This window comes from Hyla sarda, chromosome 6 (genome assembly GCF_029499605.1).
Source record: "Hyla sarda isolate aHylSar1 chromosome 6, aHylSar1.hap1, whole genome shotgun sequence".
Taxonomy (NCBI): domain Eukaryota; kingdom Metazoa; phylum Chordata; class Amphibia; order Anura; family Hylidae; genus Hyla; species Hyla sarda.
In genome coordinates this window covers 135,738,014-135,759,428 of record NC_079194.1, presented here as the reverse complement: position 1 = coordinate 135,759,428, position 21,415 = coordinate 135,738,014, and the positions used below count along the sequence as shown (strand labels likewise).

The window sequence follows — 21,415 nt, the reverse complement described above, 5'->3', positions numbered from 1 at the left end:
AAAAAGCCGCCACCATCCGCAGCCCTGAGCCATTTCCTGTCTTCTGATAGGCAGACCTTGGGGGGTTGTTGACTGTGTAATGGTATTGTAGTCATAGCAGCTGCACACATATACATATAGGACAGAGTTGGGTTCTATTTTGTCTTTTGAAAGCCGTTATTCTGGATTAAATATGGCCACTATTTTCCCAAAAATTATGCCACACCCTCCCTTTGGTTATGTGTCTTAATGCTGCTTATCTTCATTGAATTGAATGCAATATCATGCACAACCTGTGGAAATATGTGGTGCTGCTTTTTGAAGAAATTAGCTCTGTTTTTCTAATCTTGAATAGGCCATTCAACAATGCTATGATCCCCAAATAAAATATGTATCCCTCACATTACTAGTGTAATCCCATATTTGATATTACTGCCAAATCCATCACATCACTGCAGATTTATCAATCAGCACACATTACTTGTGTAACCCACTATTGCATATCTTTAATGTATCCATGACTTTATATTAGAGTTGTATTTATCACATTACAGTATTGGTGTATTGATAGCCATACTTTAGGAATGTATCCTTCCCCACATATAACTGGTGTATCCAGCACCTCACATTACTGGTGTATCCATCAACACATATTACTGGTGTATTCTTTACTACATATTACTGGTGTATCCTTCACCTCACATTACTGGTATATCCATCAACACATATTACTGGTGTATTCTTTACTACATACTACTGGTGTATTCTTCACTACATATTACTGGTGTATTCTTCACTGCATATTACTGGTGTATTCTTTACTACATATTACTGGTGTATTCTTTACTACATATTACTGGTGTATTCTTTACTACATATTACTGGTGTATTCTTCACTACATATTACTGGTGTATTCTTTACTACATATTACTGGTGTATTCTTTACTACATATTACTGGTGTATTCTTTACTACATATTACTGGTGTATTCTTCACTACATACTACTGGTGTATTCTTTACTACATATTACTGGTGTATTCTTCACTACATACTACTGGTGTATTCTTTACTACATATTACTGGTGTATTCTTCACTACATATTACTGGTGTATTCTTTACTACATACTACTGGTGTATTCTTTACTACATATTACTGGTGTATTCTTTACTACATATTACTGGTGTATCCTTCACCTCATATTACTGGTGTATCCGTCACCTCACATTACTGGTGTATCCGTCACCTCACATTACTGGTGTATCCTTTACCACGTGTTACTGGGGTATCCATCACCTCACATTACTGGTGTATCCTTGTAAAACAAAAATAGAGAAAATGAAACACAGCCGCCCATCCACAATTTGTATTTTGATCTACAGGGTGGGCCATTTATATGGATACACCTTAATAAAATGGGACTAGTTGGTGATATTAACTTCCTGTTTGTGGCACATTAGTATATGTGAGGGGGGGGGGGGGGGACTTTTCAAGATGGGTGGTGACCATGGTGGCCATTTTGAAGTCGGCCATTTTGAATCCAACTTTTGTTTTTTCAATAGGAAGAGAGTCATGTGACACATCAAACTTATTGGGAATTTCACACGAAAAACAATGATGTGCTTGGTTTTAACATAACTTTATTCTTTCATGAGTTATTTACAAGTTTCTGACCACTTATAAAATGTGTTCAATGTGCTGCCCATTGTGTTGGATTGTTAATGTAACCCTCTTCTCCCACTCTTCACACACTGATAGCAACACCGCAGGAGAAATGCTAGCACAGGCTTCCAGTATCCGTAGTTTCAGGTGCTGCACATCTCGTATCTTCACAGCATAGACAATTGCCTTCAGAGGACCCCAAAGATAAAAGTCTAAGGGGGTCAGATCGGGAGACCTTGGGGGCCATTCAACTGGCCCATGACGGCCGATCCACTTTCCAGGAAACTGTTCATCTAGGAATGCTCGGACCTGACACCCATAATGTGGTGGTGCACCATCTTGCTGGAAAAACTCAGGGAACGTGCCAGCTTCAGTGCATAAAGAGGGAAACACATCATCATGTAGCAATTTCGCATATCCAGTGGCCTTGAGGTTTCCATTGATGAAGAATGGCCCCACTATCTTTGTACCCCATATACCACATTATACCATCAATTTTTGTGTTCCAACAGTCTTGTATCTATCCAATGTGGGTTAGTGTCAGACCAATAGCGGTGGTTTTATTTGTTAATTTCACCATTCACATAAAAGTTTGCCTCATCACTGAACAAAATCTTCTGTGTAAACTGAGGGTCCTGTTCCAATTTTTGTTTTGCCCATTCTGCAACAACTGAAACTACGGATACTGGAAGCCTGTGCTAGCATTTCTCCTGCGGTGTTGCCATCAGTGTGTGAAGAGTGGGAGAAGAGGGTTGCATTGACAATCCAACACAATGGGCAGCACATTGAACACATTTTATAAGTGGTCAGAAATTTGTAAATCACTCATGAAAGAATAAAGTTACGTTAAAACCAAGCACATCATTGTTTTTCTTGTGAAATTCCCAATAAGTTTGATGTGTCACATGACCCTCTTCCTATTGAAAAAACAAAAGTTGGATTCAAAATGGCCGAATTCAGAATGGCCGCCATGGTCACCACCCATCTTGAAAAGTTTCCCCCCCTCACATATACTAATGTGCCACAAACAGAAAGTTAATATCACCAACCATTCCCATTTTATCAAGGTGTATCCATATAAATGGCCCACCCTCTACTTACTTCTCAGCATAAATTCAAACACTAACAGGTTGTTAGTATAAATTTTGATCAAAAAGTAAAAGCCCGCTCGCCACGTCAAGGCCACCTTTTTAGAGTGGGTCCCTAACCCATCATTGGCGTAGCGCCGGGCGGCGGCAACCACCACCGCAACACCATGCTTCCATGGGGAGCGACCCAGTGGCTAAGCAGCCCCACTGTTGCCCGTTCAAGCCCTTGGCTCCAGGCCTCACCACCACACAGACAAAGCATCACATTAACAATGACGTCCGCAGTGTGCAGCCACACCAATGTGAACACCTACCAAGTGCTCCCAGCCAGAGGGCTGGGAAAATGCTAGGAGGAAACCCTTAATCAGTCTCCTGGTGTATCCTTCACCACATATTACTGGTGTATCCATCACCTCACATTACTGGTATATCCATCACCACATATTACTGGTGTATCCTTCACTACATATTACTGGTGTATCCTTCACTACATATTACTGGTGTATCCTTCACTACATATTACTGGTGTATCCTTCACCTCACATTACTGGTGTATACATCACCTCACATTACTGGTGTATCCTTCACCTCACATTACTAGTGTATCCTTCACCTCACATTACTGGTGTATCTATCACCTCTCATTACTGGTGTATCCATCACCTCACATTACTGGTATATCCTTTACCACATATTACTGGTGTATCCTTTACCTCACATTACTGGTGTATCCATCACCTCACATTACTGGTGTATCCATCACCTCACATTACTGGTGTATCCATCACCTCACATTACTGGTGTATCCTTGACCACATATTACTGGTGTATCCTTTACCACATATTACTGGTGTATTCATCACCTCACATTACTGGTGTATCCATCACCTCACATTACTGGTGTATCCTTGACCACATATTACTGGTGTATCCTTTACCACATATTACTGGTGTATCCATCACCTCACATTACTGGTGTATCCTTTACCACATATTACTGGTGTATCCATCACCTCACATTACTGGTGTATCCATCACCTCACATTACTGGTGTATCCATCACCTCACATTACTGTTGTATCCATCACCTCACATTACTGGTTTATCCATCACCTCACATTACTGGTGTATCCATCACCTCACATTACTGGTGTATCCATCACCTCACATTACTGGTGTATCCATCACCTCACATTACTGTTGTATCCATCACCTCACATTACTGGTTTATCCATCACCTCACATTACTGGTGTATCCATCACCTCACATTACTGGTGTATCCATCACCTCACATTACTGGTGTATCCATCACCTCACATTACTGGTGTATCCTTCACCTCACATTACTGGTGTATCCTTCACTGTGTATATTACTGGTGTATCCTTCACCTCACATTACTGGTGTATCCATCACCTCACATTACTGGTGTATCCTTCACCTCACATTACTGGTGTATCCATCACCTCACATTACTGGTATATCCTTTACCACATATTACTGGTGTATCCTTCACCTCACATTACTGGTGTATCCATCACCTCACATTACTGGTGTATCCATCACCTCACATTACTGGTGTATCCATCACCTCACATTACTGGTGTATCCTTTACCACATATTACTGGTGTATCCATCACCTCACATTACTGGTGTATCCTTTACCACATATTACTGGTGTATCCATCACCTCACATTACTGGTGTATCCATCACCTCACATTACTGGTGTATCCATCACCTCACATTACTGTTGTATCCATCACCTCACATTACTGGTGTATCCTTCACCTTACATTACTGGTGTATCCTTTACCACATATTACTGGTGTATCCATCACCTCACATTACTGGTGTATCCATCACCTCACATTACTGGTGTATCCATCACCTCACATTACTGTTGTATCCATCACCTCACATTACTGGTTTATCCATCACCTCACATTACTGGTGTATCCATCACCTCACATTACTGGTGTATCCATCACCTCACATTACTGGTGTATCCATCACCTCACATTACTGTTGTATCCATCACCTCACATTACTGGTTTATCCATCACCTCACATTACTGGTGTATCCATCACCTCACATTACTGGTGTATCCATCACCTCACATTACTGGTGTATCCATCACCTCACATTACTGGTGTATCCTTCACCTCACATTACTGGTGTATCCTTCACTGTGTATATTACTGGTGTATCCTTCACCTCACATTACTGGTGTATCCATCACCTCACATTACTGGTGTATCCTTCACCTCACATTACTGGTGTATCCATCACCTCACATTACTGGTGTATCCATCACCTCACATTACTGGTGTATCCTTGACCACATATTACTGGTGTATCCTTTACCTCACATTACTGGTGTATCCATCACCTCACATTACTGGTTTATCCTTCACTGCGTATATTACTGGTGTATCCTTCACCTCACATTACTGGTGTATCCTTCACTGCGTATATTACTGGTGTATCCATCACCTCACATTACTGGTGTATCCTTAACCACATATATTACTGGTGTATCCTTCACCACATATTGCTGGTGTATCCTTCACCTCACATTACTGGTGTATCCTTCACCACATATTGCTGGTGTATCCTTCACCACATATTACTGGTGTATCCTTCACCTCACATTACTGGTGTATCCATCACCTCACATTACTGGTGTATCCTTCACCACATATTTTACTGGTGTATCCTTCACCTCACATTACTGGTGTATCCATCACCTCACATTACTGGTGTATCCATCACCTCACATTACTGGTGTATCCTTCTCCACATATTACTGGTGTATCCTTCACCACATATTACTGGTGTATCCTTCACCACATATTACTGGTGTATCCTTCACCACATATTACTGGTGTATCCTTCACCACATATTACTGGTGTATCCTTCACCACATATTACTGGTGTATCCATCACCTCACATTACTGGTGTATCCTTTACCACTTATTACTGGTGTATCCTTCACCACATATTACTGGTGTATCCTTCACCACATATTACTGGTGTATCCTTCACCACATATTACTGGTGTATCCTTCACCTTACATTACTGGTGTATCCTTTACCACATATTACTGGTGTATCCTTCACCACATATTACTGGTGTATCCTTCACCACATATTACTGGTGTATCCTTCACCACATATTACTGGTGTATCCATCACCTCACATTACTGGTGTATCCTTCACCACATATTACTGGTGTATCCTTCACCTCACATTACTGGTGTATCCATCACCTCACATTACTGGTGTATCCTTCACCACATATTACTGGTGTATCCTTCACCTCACATTACTGGTGTATCTATCACCTCTCATTACTGGTGTATCCATCACCACATATTACTGGTGTATCCTTCACCACATATTACTGGTGTATCCTTCACCTCACATTACTGGTGTATCTATCACCTCTCATTACTGGTGTATCCATCACCACATATTACTGGTGTATCCATTACCTCACATTACTGGTGTAATCCCCCGATCTCATATGACTTGAGTATCCAGGGAGGGTGGCCTATTCCTGTCTGATTGTGCCTCCGTAGCCTTGATTGGATTTCATAGCTTTTTGTTTTTTTTCCCCCACATTCTGTACAATAAGAAGGGAAGAGACCCTGACAGGAATTTAGTATGAGAAAAATTCCAAAGGCCATTAAACTGGGTAATTTATATGGCTGCCGATTGTGCGCCTGGGGAAATATATTTCACAGGTAATTTCCAATCTGTCGGCCTGTGAAGGAAGCCATTATTCTAACTAAAAAAGAGATCATGATATCATGAGAGCCATTAACCCTTTCAGGGTCGCCACCTCCCAGCACACGCCTGGTTAACAAGGATGCCGCTGCTCTGCGTGGCCTGGAATGATCGCATATCTGTGATGGCTAGAGGGTCTGACAACTGGGTAGTGATAGGATGAATGCAGAGCTGCTGTCATATCATTACAAATCTGAATGGTTCATGATGGGAGTCATGGTTCACCAGCGAGGATACATATCAAGAGGCTGCAAATTTCCTGTAAAAGTTCCACTCTGTTGCCGGGTAAACTGGGTGACAACCCTGACTTACCATACTGGTTGTCACCCAGTTTTTCAAGACTTCTGTTTTTCACTCTACAATGAGAAAGTTTGCCATTCAGGATTCTGGGGGACAAGCTGTAGGACAACACCTTTAGGAACTGTAAAGTTGGTTGTTACCTATGGCTGCAAGTGTTTGCTGCAACCCTCTCTATTGACAGTAATAAAATAGTGAAACAGATGCATGAGTGCTGTAACATGCTGGAACTATTAGTCCTACAGCAATCTGCTTGTCTTACTCTTATATCTGAATTATCCTTGTTTGTTCTTCATGGTGATTTCTAAGGGTTAACCCTATTACACAGTCCCTCCGCTGAGTGATGGAGACACGATGGGGACACTGCCCTGTGGCGCGGATGCCGCCATTACATGCTGATAATACCCTATTGATTGAGCCGGATGTCCTAGTTTACATTGATAAAGAAGGCACATGGGGGACAGGTCCTGTGCTTAGTGTTTAATGACGGTTACTGCCGCCACCATTAATAGCACTTCATTATTAGCCGCGCGTTACGGCTCGCACCGGTACAGTCATTTATCACTGCCGCTCGCGTTGCTACGTGATAGACGAGTTTTATGTTTTATTGATTATTATGTAAAAATATCAAATGCTGTAAATGGAGAGATGCAGATCTGTCACCTGATTGGCTAAATACCACCCACACTCTCCTATAAATAATACAAAATCTTTCGGCTATTTTCTTTTTGACTTTTCTTTAGAGCGTCTTATTCTTAGACAGTGTAAGCTTTGATAAATCTGGCAAATTCCTAGGCTATATTCACACACTGTTTTTTAAGCCTAATTTTGAGCCATAAACTGCTAAAAAAAAAAAAAAGAGGACCAGAAGCCAAAAACTGCTGAAAAACTGTGTGTAAATGGAAAAATAGCTGAAAATAAGGCTTGTGTAACAGTGTGTAAATATATAACAAGCCTAAGGGCTTGTTCACAGCCTGCGGAGAGCCCGCCTCTTTCAAACTTGTAGTGGGAAACCCGCTGCAAGTTTGAAACAAGATCTACTTGTGTGAACTAGCCCTTAGGCTAGGGACACACGTTGCAGGTAAACTGAAGATTTTCTACAAAAGTGGATCCAGCTAGAAGAGGAAAAATAAAGGAATACTTCTCCCTTTCAACTGTATCCACTTCTGCCTTCGCACATTTTCTTCTGCTGAAAATCTGCAGTGTATCTGCAACGTGTTCCTACCCTTACACTGGCTAATCTAAGTGGCCCAGACAGTTTTTGCACCAATATTCTGATGCATTTTTTTGCTGCTCTGTGTTGCATCTTAACCCCTTAAGGACCAGGCCATTTTACACCTTAAGGACTCGGAAACGGGGGCGTAGGAGTACGTCCATTGTCCTTAAGGGGTTAATCCTCGCCCTTTAACCAATGCAAAGCCCCTTTTACAGAAGCCACATGTCTTGTTTGGGTGACACAGAAAAGTGTCTACAACTCATAATAAATGTGGTGTGAGTTATGTAACAGTTCTTTGGCACAAAATGTGACAGACTTCTAGTGAGTTTGCAATATTTAATCTTCCCCATTGTGTTTCAGTTCAATATCATTATCTGCTTACTGTCAGTGAATGGCAGGGCATGTACGTCAACAAGTCACTCTGCTTTGACCAGGGTATTTAGACACAGACCAGGTCAGAAACTGACCTTGTACCCTGGGTGAAGCAAAGCCCAACTATGCCATTCACTGACAACAAGTAGAGATCTTGGAAACAGCGAGTTCAAACACCGAACACAAAAAAGCAAAACTTTATACAATGGCAAAGCATTATAAAACTGTAAGACACCTTTACATTTTGCCTTATGCTTATTTCTGACTTGCCCTCATCTTCTTTATCCTTTCTCCTCTCTTGCAGGATGCAGTACTGGGCCACACGGCTGGAGCGGGAGTTTCACCAAGTTATGAGGAACTTTGCTGGTGCTCAGCAGTTACAGGGGGTGAGTACTACTGATCCAACTTGTCAGCTCAGCCACTAACTAGAAGTCATATTTGTACCAGATTTCAAATGCCAATCTGGCCTCTTTCCCTTCTTTAAATGGGCGCTGTCAGATACAAAAACTTTTGATATGTTGTAAAGCATGTGTAACCAATAGGTTTTGCAATTGCCTTCATTAGAAAATTTTCAGCATTTCATACTGAAAAAGCGGGTCAAAGAACTGCCCCCCTGCCTGCTTGGACACATACTAGACTTGCTGTGTCCATGCATCATCACCTATGTCATGGACACACTTCCTTGATTGACAGCTGTGAGCGTAGGGCTCACACAGATGGAGGAAAAATCCTCCCACTGTCAGCTTGTGTCCCGCTACTGTCAGTGAGGACATGCTGGGAGTTGTAGTTTTGCTAATGCTAGGGGAGATGTGAGCAGACAGCATACTGAGGGAGGGGGCGGAGACCTGCACAGTGAGGCCACGCCCCCTCCCTTTGAGAGGAATTCAGACTAGTGAACTAAATTAAAAGTGTAATAAAAAAATTAATAAAGGTGGTAGACACATAAAAATTACATGTACATGGTCAGGATTAGGTGCTAGCGCTTTAATTTGTCTCTAGTTTCTGGACAGTGGTCCGGATATGAATATATGGAACTGTCTCATGTCCTGTGAATATGACTCCTCTCCCTGTTACTACTAGGGGCTGTTCCTCACTGGTCTGGGGTAGACACCCTTGATTCCTCCATACAGTACTTCACTGCCATTAAAATGATGCATACGACACTTTCACTTCTCCACTATGCCCCCTTCTGGTGCAGGGGTAACGCTGCTGTTTAGCTGTCTGACTGAAGTGGAAAAGAGAGCTCTTCTATCAGACTTGAAGGTTTTAGTTGTTTCTGTGAAAGCTGGGTGGTAACCATTTTGGCTACCATTACAGTTTATTCTGTTACTCAGCTTTCACACACTCCTGAACTGGCTTGCTTTTATTTTTATTTTTCATTGCATTTCCAGCCATATTTGCTATTCAGGGGTTTGGGAAAGCTGGATGACTCTCTTTTCTAGTCTCTCTTTCTCCTAGCAGCACCCACCTCTCCACATCTATTAGAAACATATGTTGTGGCTTTTAATGCATTTGCATAATGAGGCCGCCTCTCATGAATAATGCATGTGCGTCCTGCCTGCGGTGGCCTCCTCCGGATAGTGTCACACTGTCACTGATACATTGTTTATTATTTTAATTAAGAGCAGTGTCTTAATGTCGCATCAGGAGGAGCTGGCCTGGCGCTATCTCGCAGTATCTGCTGTGAGCACCGGCAGACGCATCTCTTTTATCTCTTCGATGGCTGGATATAGTTATTTCGGAAATGTTGTGCTTGCTAGATCGATGTTCTTTATCTAGCACCATGTCCAAAAAGCAACCATTGCAGGGGACTTCAAGTCTCTGCAGCTTTTATGCCCCAGATTGCCGCCTTTCATGCATGCAACATCCTCAAAAATACCTGTATGGCTGAGTTTACATGTTTTTGGTCAGTGTTTTTAGCTAAACCAGGAGTACATAAAACAAAGAAAAAGGTGCAAACTTTCCATTTTATTTTATTTTTTGTAAGTTGTTTGTATTCCTAGTTTTAGTTAAAATACCGACCAAAATAAGCTCCAAAATGACAACCAAATACTGACTTAAAAAAAATATGTGAATCCAGCAATCAGTATCTAGTAAAGCAAAAAGACAACCTAGTGTATATGGCTCCAGTATACCACTGCAGAGATTGACAACTAACTTTTCCTAGATTTTCTTCAGATGTTTTGGAAAGGATATGTAGATGAAGTTGCTTCAATGCAGGGATATGTTTGCAGCAAATAATAAGTTATATTATGGGGGTTTAAGATCCGCATATGCAGGACTCACTCTAGCAAGGCCTTATATAGAGAACCTTAGAGGTTATTTTAGCTGCCACTGAACAGCTGGGGGGGGGGGGGGGGGGGGTCAGAGGTCAATGCTGGCTGCGTTCTGCAGAGAAATCAGGGAACATTATGTGTGGCTGGAAGAGGCCATTTTGGGAGAGGTTAAATGATAGCAGCACTTACGCAGAGTAATGCAGCCATTTAGCCGTATTAAATCATGCAGGGTGGAATAATTTAAATGCTTCCCTCATATTCCCCCTCCTCCTTTCCAGCTTTGTGATTCGGAGAGCCGATTCCAGCTATTGATGGTGCTCTTAGCGTCGTATACGGCATCCCACAAACACCCGGTGCACACTCCACTAATGACATGCAAATGAGATGCTAATGTGTCTACAATAACTTATGTGGAGCGGCGTCTGACAAATGAATGTGGCTGGGACCTGTCCCCCCGGGTGGTGATTAATGTGCGCCCGGCGCTGCTAGCGGATTTTTTTTGGCAATCTGCGCCGTACTTTGGGCTGCGAGCTTCCTCAAGACAGTGGCGGATTTTAATTGGATTTCTTGTCACTGGAGGTGACACTTGTGGGTGACAGAGGCCAGGGAGGAGACGGCCGCCTAATCCTGGTTTTAGCATTAAATCACTCATTGTGCATCGTCCCCGGGGCCATCGTCCTCCGCTCTGATGGGCAAGTGACAAGGCTCCGGGTGACCAGAGACAAACTGGTGGACTGAGACCGCAGGAAATCGCCCTACCTGCTGTAGTACAGATATCCATGGACGAGCTGGCGCAAACCACCATACTGGAATTTTATGGTTTTTAATGGAGAATATGAGGACTGTCATGTGCAGCAGATCTGTAAGAAATCAGGAATTCTACTCAGAGAGAAACAGATTTATCCATCCAGTCCAGTTAACCAATTCTAGAAGCAATTTATGGACCACTGAGTTGACATTTTCTTAGTTCCATTTACCAACTTTTTAGCAAAAACTATTGTAGAAATGAATCAATTTGTCTATTCAGCCACTGTATGTTTAATTATAATGGAGATAAATATAACTACTATAATATTGCTCCATATGTGCAAGACTATAACTATTCTAGCAGTACCTTATATGTACAAAAAACAGAACTACTATAATGCTGCCACAAAGGCTTGGTTGAAGCTATGGAATCTCCGGCCGGAGAAATGCTTGTGGAACTCTGCCCATGCACCAATCCTTTACCAAATTAGGTATCGGGGATAGGTAAGTATCATTAACATCAGTGTCACCCGCATTACCAACCTGTACCAACAGGTTAGATTTATCAAAACTTGTATAGAGGAAAAGTAGAGCAGTTGCCCAAAGCAACCAATCAGATTTCATATATTATTTTTTAGATATTTTTAGATTTTAAAATAAAGGAAGTTATCTGATTGGTTGCTATGGGCAATTGCACCACCTTTTCTCTACACAGGTTTTAATAAATCTCTCCCAGTGTACTTTATGTTAGTAGTACATTTTGGTTGATACCTTCAGCATTAAAGGGGTACTCCTACCCTAGACATCTTATCCCCTATCCAAAGGATAGGGGATAAGATGTCTGATCGCCGGGGTCTCGCCGCTGCGGACCCCGCATTATTGCATGCGGCACCCACCTGTTTCTTCACCGAAACCACTGGAGGGTCTGAGTTGCGACTACGGGTACGGAAGTCCGTGATGTCAGGACTCCGCCCCCGTGTGACGTCACGCCCGTCCCCTCAATGCAAGTCTATGGGAGTGGGACGGCCGTGATGTCACACGGGGGCGGAGTCCTGATGTCACGGACTTCCGTAGTTGTGACTCAGACCCTCCAGCGGTTCCAGTGAAAAAACAGGTGGGTGCCGCATACAATAATGCGGGGGTCCCCAGCGCCGAGAACCCCGCGTTCAGACATCTTATCCCCTATCCTTTGGTTTGGTCACCGGAATTAACCCAAAGTGGAGGTGAAATTTAAGGAATGCAAAAATGTTTTCCCAATTCCTTTTTTTAATCAATTTTTTTTTGTAACATATCAAGTATTACCAGAAAGATTTTTTATTTATTACCGATTCTGTTGACTTTACAAATATTCCATGTGTGTCCCTAGTGTGCTGCTTAACTCACAAAGGAGCCTCAGAAATAAAGGTCTCAAAACATAGCAAACGCACCCCCCCCCCACTTCAAGGAATTTATCTTGAGGTGTAGTATGCTTATGTTTCAAAATGTATTACAATTATGCAGTAAAAGTGAAAAAATTAAATACTGCTGCTCTATTTACAAATGTGCATTGAGGACCCTCAATCATGTGATCATTCGGGGTCACACTCTCCCGGTTCCCACTGTACACTTATCATCTTTTCTGTGGGTATGCTATAAATTGTAATCTTGGGATAACCATGTAAGAAATTATGTTTGTGCCACTATATGCCATAACATTTTATTTCTTGCCGGGCTTAACCCCTTTAACCCTTAGATGACACGCCCAGTACATGTACGATGTAGCCACCTTAATTTACAGAACTGTACATGCACAGCCCAGTGTGCAGTAAGGCTATGAATTATGCTCGCTTCATATACAGTAACAGCACCTATCAGCATCCGGCACTTACAGTCAATGACGGACATCAGCGATCACGCTCATGTCAGTCATTAAAGGAAAATGGCCATCTGTTCACCCACACTAAACCCAATACCCTGGTTTATAGTGTAGGTAAACAGGAGACCGATGAGGGGTTTATGGGTTAAATACTTACCTACACTCCGGAGAGCTATCCCTCCGAAGATCTTCTTCCATCTTCAGTGAATTGCGCGCTGTAGGAGGGCCCGCCGGTTCAATATGAATATTCATTGCCACGAGTCATGTTTAAGCGCTGCGCTGACTGAGCGCTCACTTGACCCATGACAACTAATATTTCAAATTGAACCGGTGGGCCCGCCTCCAGTGCGCAATTCACGGAGGATGGAAGAAGATCTTCGGAGGGACAGATCTGCGGAGTGAAGGTACGTATTTAACCCATTAACCCCTCATCGGTCTCCTGTTCTTCCACACTATTACCCAGTGTATTGAGTGTTGGTTAACAGATGACCATTTTCCTTTAACCTCCTAAATCATGGCATTTAATAGGTTTCTGGCAGGAGCTACATGTAAAAGTGGTACCAATAAAAACTGCAGCTCACAGCACAGCACAAAAAATTAGCAGCCAAACAACCCCATTGACAAAAAAAACTAAAAGGGTGTTTTAAGTATACTTTAGTATTTTGTTAAAAACTTTGTAATTACAGTATATTGACCCCCAGAACAAAGATAATATGTCAGTTTTACTGTAAAGTGAATTTTGTAAAAATGAAAAACCCCAAAAGAAGCAAAAATATGTTGTGGGTTTTTCATCAATTTCACCCCACAAATAATACCTTTTTGTTTTGCAGTACATTTTATAGTAAAAGGAAAGGTGGTATTGCAAAGTACAAAATTAGAACTACTGTAATACTTTATAAGAAAATTACTATAACACTGCTTCCTACGTATGCCTTCTGTGTGTAGGAATAAAACTATGATAATACTGTCCTCGATGTACAAGAAAATAGTTACTATAAGGCTGGAATTCCATGCTAGTACAATTTCCTGTGTCTGACGTTTTTTTCTGGCGTTTTTGCATTTGAGTTGAAATTGCATTTTTGGCCCCATTGGCGTTTTTTTCTAAATGTGTTGGGTACAAAAAAAAAAAAAGGATGCAGTAGGGATGGGAAAAAATGTATTTAAGGAAATTTATATTTTTTATAATGAACTTTTAATTCATTTTTAATAAAGTGTGTGTGAGTTTCACTTTTTTTTTTCTCTATATATTTTTTTACATTTTTTAGGTAGTACAACTACTCCCAGCATGGAACAGACTGTTCCATGATGGGAGTAGTAGTACCTGTACTAATAGACAGATCGCCCTGGGTGTCCTGACATCCGATGCGATCGTCCATAATATAGCAGAGATGTGGAGCGGCTCTATACAGCGCTCGCATCTCTGCTCTGTACTCCGGCCGCCAGTGTTGTGAATAGAACATCACTCATTCATATTTTCCGCCCAGAATGGTGATTGGCCGGATGGTTGCAGCCAATCACAGCTCTCAGAGGGAAATATGAATGAGTGATGTTCTATTCATATCACTGGCCGGAATATAGTGCAGAGATGCAGAACACAGGAGAAAGCCGCTCCGTATCTCTGCAATAGATAGGACGATCACAGCGGATGTCAGGAGTGATATCCGCTGTGATCTGTCCTTAACTGCAGGTACTACTTCTCCCATCATGGAGCACACTCTGCTTCATGTTGGGAGTTGTAGTACCTGCAGTTAAGGAAAGATCACAGCGGATGTCACTCCTGACACCCCCTGCGATCCTCCTGTGTAATGTATAGATGCGGCCGGCTGCTCTTCTATGGTCCCCTGCACTGACGTATATATACACCTATTCATATTTCCCACAGAGAGTTGTGATTGGCTGGAACCATCAGGCCAATCACAGCTCTATATGAATAGGTGTATATATGCGGCAGTGCAGGGGACCATAGAAGAGCGGCCGTCCGCATCTATACATTATACAGAAGAAGCCGGCTTCTTACATGACAGTGGGCTCAGCCTATCACCGGCCGAGGCGGAACATCGCTGCGGCCGGTGATAGGCTGACGGCTGTCCGACGTTCCCGTTCCCAGGAAACAAGTGAGGCCGGTACCGGACCAAGGGGAGGTGAGTTAAAGTTTATTTTGTTTATTTTTTGCAGCCTGTGCATAGGGATACCGCACAGTATAGAGCATTGGTCTCCAACCTGCGGACCTCCAGATGTTGCAAAACTAAAATTCCCAGCATGCCAGGACAGCCGTTGGCTGTCCAGGCATGCTGGGAGTTGTAGTTTTGCAACATCTGGAGGTCCGCAGGTTGGAGACCACTGGTATAGAGTGTCAGCGCCGGCGGCCGCAACACGAGGAGGGCAGCGCATGCGGGTGACATGTGAGTATTTACCCTGATGGGGACAGCGCAGAGCTAATAATTAATTGGGGGGGGGGGGGGCAGAACAGTGCTCGCAGGTCACATAGAATTAGTTCCCTGATGTGGGGACAGCGCAGCGCTGGGCTGATTCATTCATTCCCGAGGGGGAGGTGCCAAACCGGTATTGCGGTATGGGTTCCAATTCATATCGTGCAGCACAAAAATTTTGGTATTCCGTATGAAGCGGTATACCGCCCAGCCCTAATGCAAACCATCTGCCATAGATTTCAGTGGGAGAAATCAGTGGAAAAGACTGTGTGATTCTGCTTTGAGCGTCCATTGAAATCAATGGAACATTAGATAAAAATCTTGAAACTCACGTAAAAAAAACAGCTGTAGATTTGACACTGTTTTTGATGTGTTTATTTTCAGCACGGATTTTGGCTGTGCGAACATGCCCTAATACTGTCCACTATGTACAAGGATATTATTAACATAATACTGTTCCTAATGGATAATAGAGAATGTGGGCCTGCAAAGAGATTACTACTTCTTTCCTTTGTGTACTTTCCGCTATTGCTTTTGTTGGTCCTCCCTGTAGATGATCATCTCTGGGGTGTACATTATGCTGTTCGTCACACAGTCAGTCTTTGTGCCTACGGTTAGCGTCCACCTCGCAGTTGCTGTGCTCCGTGTTTGTTCCCTCTGTCATGTTGCGGGGCTGTGTGTGTGTAAACTGTCCAGATGTTGTCAGTTCTCTCGTAACTCCGCGGTTCTGAGTGGACACGCCATTAATCAGGCGTCTCCCCGCTGTGATTGGCTGATAAGCTTTACCTTGTGGACAGATTGAGGCATTTGGTGATAAAACAGAATTTAATTGCGCACTGTATCTCGTCACGTCTTACCCTGATACCGAGCACAGTTTTAGGGTTAAATGCTTCAGGACGTCAGAGGTTTGCACATGTGGGGGGCAATGTAGTTTAATAATTGGTGGAATTTCACAGTGTTGGTACAAGAAGCTGATTCTGATATGCAGATCAGTAATAAGGATGATAAGAAAATCATAAATGTATTTCCGTCTATGAGACACCGCATTTCCGAGCAGTCCTAGCTCCCACTATATTGTTCAAATGTGTGGCCGGACATTTCATGCCTTCTACACGGGCTGTCATTCCACACATTTTACACCATGTGAACATGGCCTCAGGCAGGACTGGTGCAAGGATTTTTGCCACACTAGGCGAAAGCTAATTCTGCCGCCCCTTGACTCCACCTATTGGTCCTGCCCTTTGAAAAGCCACACATTACTACTGGGGTGACACACTGTAACAAACCTCCTCCTCATGTAATCTCCTTACTACTGGGGACACACACTGTAACAAACCTCCTCCTCATGTAATCTCCTTACTACTGGGGTGACACACTGTAACAATCTCCTCATGTAATCTCCTTACTACTGTGGTGACACACTGTAACAAATCTCTTTACTACTGGGATGACACACTGTAACAAACATACATAATCGTGCTCTTACACATGCTGTAAGAATCCACCCACAAACCCCATCGACTGTCAGTAGTGCCATCATTGTCCTCTATAGCCCAAGCAGTGGCGGAGATGGAGTGGTGATGTCATGAGGCAGGGGACATCAGCGAGCATGCTTGTCTGCCTCTGAGGAGCTTGTTACCGCTGAAAGCAGTACTCCCACGAGGTGGACAGACGTGATCACTCAGGAGAGGCGAGGGGGTTGGGATGGATTTATGGAGGCACACACAATGTCAGGATGCTGGACAGACCTGACCTGCGTGTCTGCCTTGGAACTGGCACTGCGCTCCTCCAGCAGGCTGAAGAATGTGGGGGGGGGGGGGGGGGTGTATTTGATTAGTGGGTGCAATGGTGCTGCTGGCTGGGCGGGTGCTTTTGGATGCTAGCTGGCTACTAAATTTCTTACAGCTGGCAGAGCGGCTCCCACATCAAGAGGGCGCTCTAGGCGGCTGCCTATTTTGCCTATAGGCAGAACTGGCCTTGGCCTCAGGCTAAGTTTTGCAAAAACATACATTTTTTTTTTTTTGTAACGCAGAGGCCAGAGTTTGGCTCATTAGGGATATTTGAAAGCCAGACCCACTTGCCATTTTTTCCTTGGTGGTTTAATAGGCCAGTTTTTTGTGCAATTTTTTTACAGGTCAAAAACACCAGAACAAGTAGAAACTTAGCCTATGTGAAATGTACATCTTAAGGATGTCCTTATACCGATACAGGTATCGATATCGGGACCGATACTGGACATTTGCATGAGTACTTGTCCCCGATACCTGATCCGATACCTGCTGGCAGGAGTCCCGCCGGCAGGTATCCTGGAGGTGCTGTAAGCCGCCTGCACTCTCTGCTCCTGAGCTATGCAGTGCGCTCACAGCAGCTGAGTGTACATCATAGCCGGGACCCGCATTAACCCTTTAGACACCACAATCAAAGTTGAGGAGTTGTAGTTTTGCAACGGCTGAAGGCACCCTGGTTGGCAAACACTGGTCTAGACTGTGCACCATTGTATCAAACACAATTATGTCTGTATTTTTTCCATTCACCGGCACAAAGCAGAGATCTTGAAAATCAAAATCCCAAGAATCAAAAAGTCAAAGAAACAAATAAACAAAGTTTGTTCCGGTGTTTATAGAAAAGTTTCTGGTGACAATGATGAGGGTTTTCGATCTGTATTTGTTGACTGCTGTGTTCAGGTTCAGGGCGGTGATCTTCTGGTCAGGAATGGGTCACGAGCACTAGTTCCTTTAGTCTCATACTCACCGATGCTGGAATTTTCACAGTATGAGAGTGAAATGAGACGGAATAAATGGACAATGAAGTGATAATTGGGGTTGGGGAAGGTGAACAAGCAAATAGGCCAAATAGATTCTGTGCCCCCAGTCATATGCGCTTGACCTGTGCCATCAGCAATGCAGCTCACAGTGCTATTCAGCGTGAAGGTGCAGATCCGTTCCTTCCTCTCACGTGACTTGCAGGTGGGCAGCTATATTTATCCAGCAGCTACTAATTTAGGGCCCATAAATAGCAGATCTTAGATTAGTGCCAGGCATGCAAAATCCCAGCGACCACTTCATTGCTGGAGCCCGAGGAAGCCTGCTTGTTATTCCCTGCAGGCAGAGAGTCAGGGTGACAGCCTCCCTAGCAACTGACTGTGCCGCTCTATAGAATGACACCCAAGCAAGTTATTGCAGTCACAGATGATAAAGTGAGGAACAGATGTCATGTATGAAGAAGCCATGTGACTGTAGGGGCTATAGTTTCTTGAAGGCTCCATCCACGTAATTCTTTCTCACTGGGGACTTTTAACCAGTTTTAACCCTCCCCAAATGTCGCATTGTTGATAGTAACTCCTGGGTGACACATATCGGCAATGGAGTTTTATAGAAATCTGGAATTATATTTACCAGTGAATTTATGCAAGAAAACCAACAGCACTATTAAAATCCCATTGCATATGCTTTTTTTTGCTTTAACTTTTTTTTATCAAATTTTTTTACCATTATGGTTATAGAAAGCAGTGGTTTGTTTTAGCATCTTAAAGAGTACCTGTCACCAAACTAAACTTTTTATATATTGTTCCTTATGTAATTAAAAGACACTTTACTATTTACTTGCTGTTAAAATTCTCAACCTTTATATGTTTTTAATGTGATAAAAAAAAAAAAAAAAACACAGCCACTAGGTGGCCCTGTTCTGTTCCCTGCGCAAGTGAAACAGTTAGTTTGGTCTCCTCCTGGCCTGGCAGGAGACCAAACTCAGGAAGTGCTTGCAGAGCAGGTGAGGCACAGCTCTCGCAGGCTTCAGTGATGTCGTGCCTGATGGGGAACGCCCACTTTATCCTTCCGGGTGCTGACACAATGTGAGCAAGGGGAAAGGTATGATACAGAGCTTTTTAAGGCTCAGAATTTTTTTTTTAGTTTTTAAGGGCAGGAGGGGAGTTAGGAGTAGTTAGGGAATATAATCTGAGATAGTTTAGAAAATATAATTTGACAACAAGTACTCTTTAAGATCAAATGGAAGGCATAAAGGGCGTAAAGTGCTTCTCATACATTTTTTGAGGAAACAATGGGAGCAATTTTACCTTAGTAGCTGGGAAAAGACAACATGCCAGGAGTTGTATACACTAATTTACACAAATGTCCAAGGTTGCAACTTTTTCTCTGTCTATCGCAGTCACTTTACCATTGCTTTAATATACCAAAAATTTTGCACTTCATGACATTTGTGACTCGAGACGGGGGAGCTGCCTGAAACCAACCAGTGAACCCACCCTGTAGATCCTCTGCTCCTTTCAGCCTTTGTAAGTCTGTGTTCAGGTCAGGGTTGTCCATCTAAGGCTCATGGTCCGCATGATGTGCTCCAAATTTTTTTTTAGGAGGCTCCCAGCATCCCAAAACTCATCATGATAATTAGGCTATAAACTAGAGCAAGTGCACAGCGGATGAGGATGCCGTAGAGTGCCATATCCTGGTGCAAGCTGTCTCCAATCTGCCCCTATTGCCTGATCCATATTCCCAAGATTCAGCTCCATGATTCCTTACAGTCAGACTCCACTGCTGTGTAAGGGTTGAGCTGTAAGTAACAACCTCCTGCTGAGCAGCGCCGCCCACTGGCTAATTCTTTTATTACCATATGTTTTGCTCCTTTTCTGGTTGTAAGTACTATTTGACCTAAGTTTCTCTTGTAAATATACCATAGAAATATACCAGAGGTTTTTGTAACCATGTAATGAACACTTACCACCATTATTCAGTGTCCTCTGTTTTATCCCAGTTTAGCCACACTCATAGATTTCTTTCTACAACTGGGTCATGTGACCACCAGTTTGACAACCGAAAATTAGATGTTCTAATGTATAGGCAGGATGTCAGTCTATCCTATTTTACTGACCTGCTGTGTACTACAGGATTACATAATTATCTATCAGATGTTCTGTGTCTCTTGTCTATCATTTGCTGCAATTACAGTCATGGCCGTAAATGTTGGCACCCCTGAAATTTTTCAAGAAAATGAAGTCTTTCTCACAGAAAAGGATTGCAGTAACACATGCTTTGCTATACACATGTTTATTCCCTTTGTGTGTATTGTAACTAAACCAAAAAAAAGGAGGGAAAAAAATTAGGGATCAACCGATATCAATTATTTAGGGCCGATACCGATAATCTGTGGACTTTAAGGCCGATAGCCGATAAATTAAACTGATATTCCGGTATAAATTATTAAAGCAGGCGCTTTAAATCAATGAACTGCATTGGCTTTTGCTTGGCCAGAGACCGCCACCCGCTTCTCTCTCCCTGCCTAACCTGGGGTCCTCCTGAGTCCAACCACCGCCGCTGACCCCCCCCCTGCCTATCCTCTGGCCAGAGACCGCCGCCGCCCACTTCTCTCCCCCTGCCAGTCCTTAGTCCAACCACCGCCGCTGCCCCATTGCCTCCCCCATCCCCGGTTTTATAATTACCTGTTCCCGGGGTCCGCTCTACGGCGGCCTGAGCTGTCACTGTGCGCACTGACGGTGACGTCGCGTTGAGCAGCGCACAGCGTAACGCAGGACACCGCAGGAGCCAGAAGTAGTGCGGGGATGGGGGAGGCAGCGGCAGCGGTCTCTGGCCGGGGCAGTGCAGTGGGGGGTGCGGTGCTGGCGGCGGGGCATTATCGGATTATCGGCAAGGTAATTGCCGATACCGATAACGTCCAAAATCGTGAATAT

At 43.3% G+C, this 21,415-nt stretch overlaps 1 protein-coding gene across 2 annotated transcripts in view; it reads left to right on the top strand.

The window, feature by feature from the left end:
• CACNA2D2 (calcium voltage-gated channel auxiliary subunit alpha2delta 2) overlaps positions 1–21,415 on the top strand; it is a 283,654-nt gene that overhangs the window by 58,167 nt on the left and 204,072 nt on the right. For both annotated transcript variants that reach the window (XM_056525126.1, XM_056525125.1), the window contains exon 2: positions 8,715–8,796. In XM_056525126.1, coding sequence (XP_056381101.1) covers positions 8,715–8,796 — 82 coding nt within the window. The remainder of the gene's footprint in view (positions 1–8,714; positions 8,797–21,415) is intronic.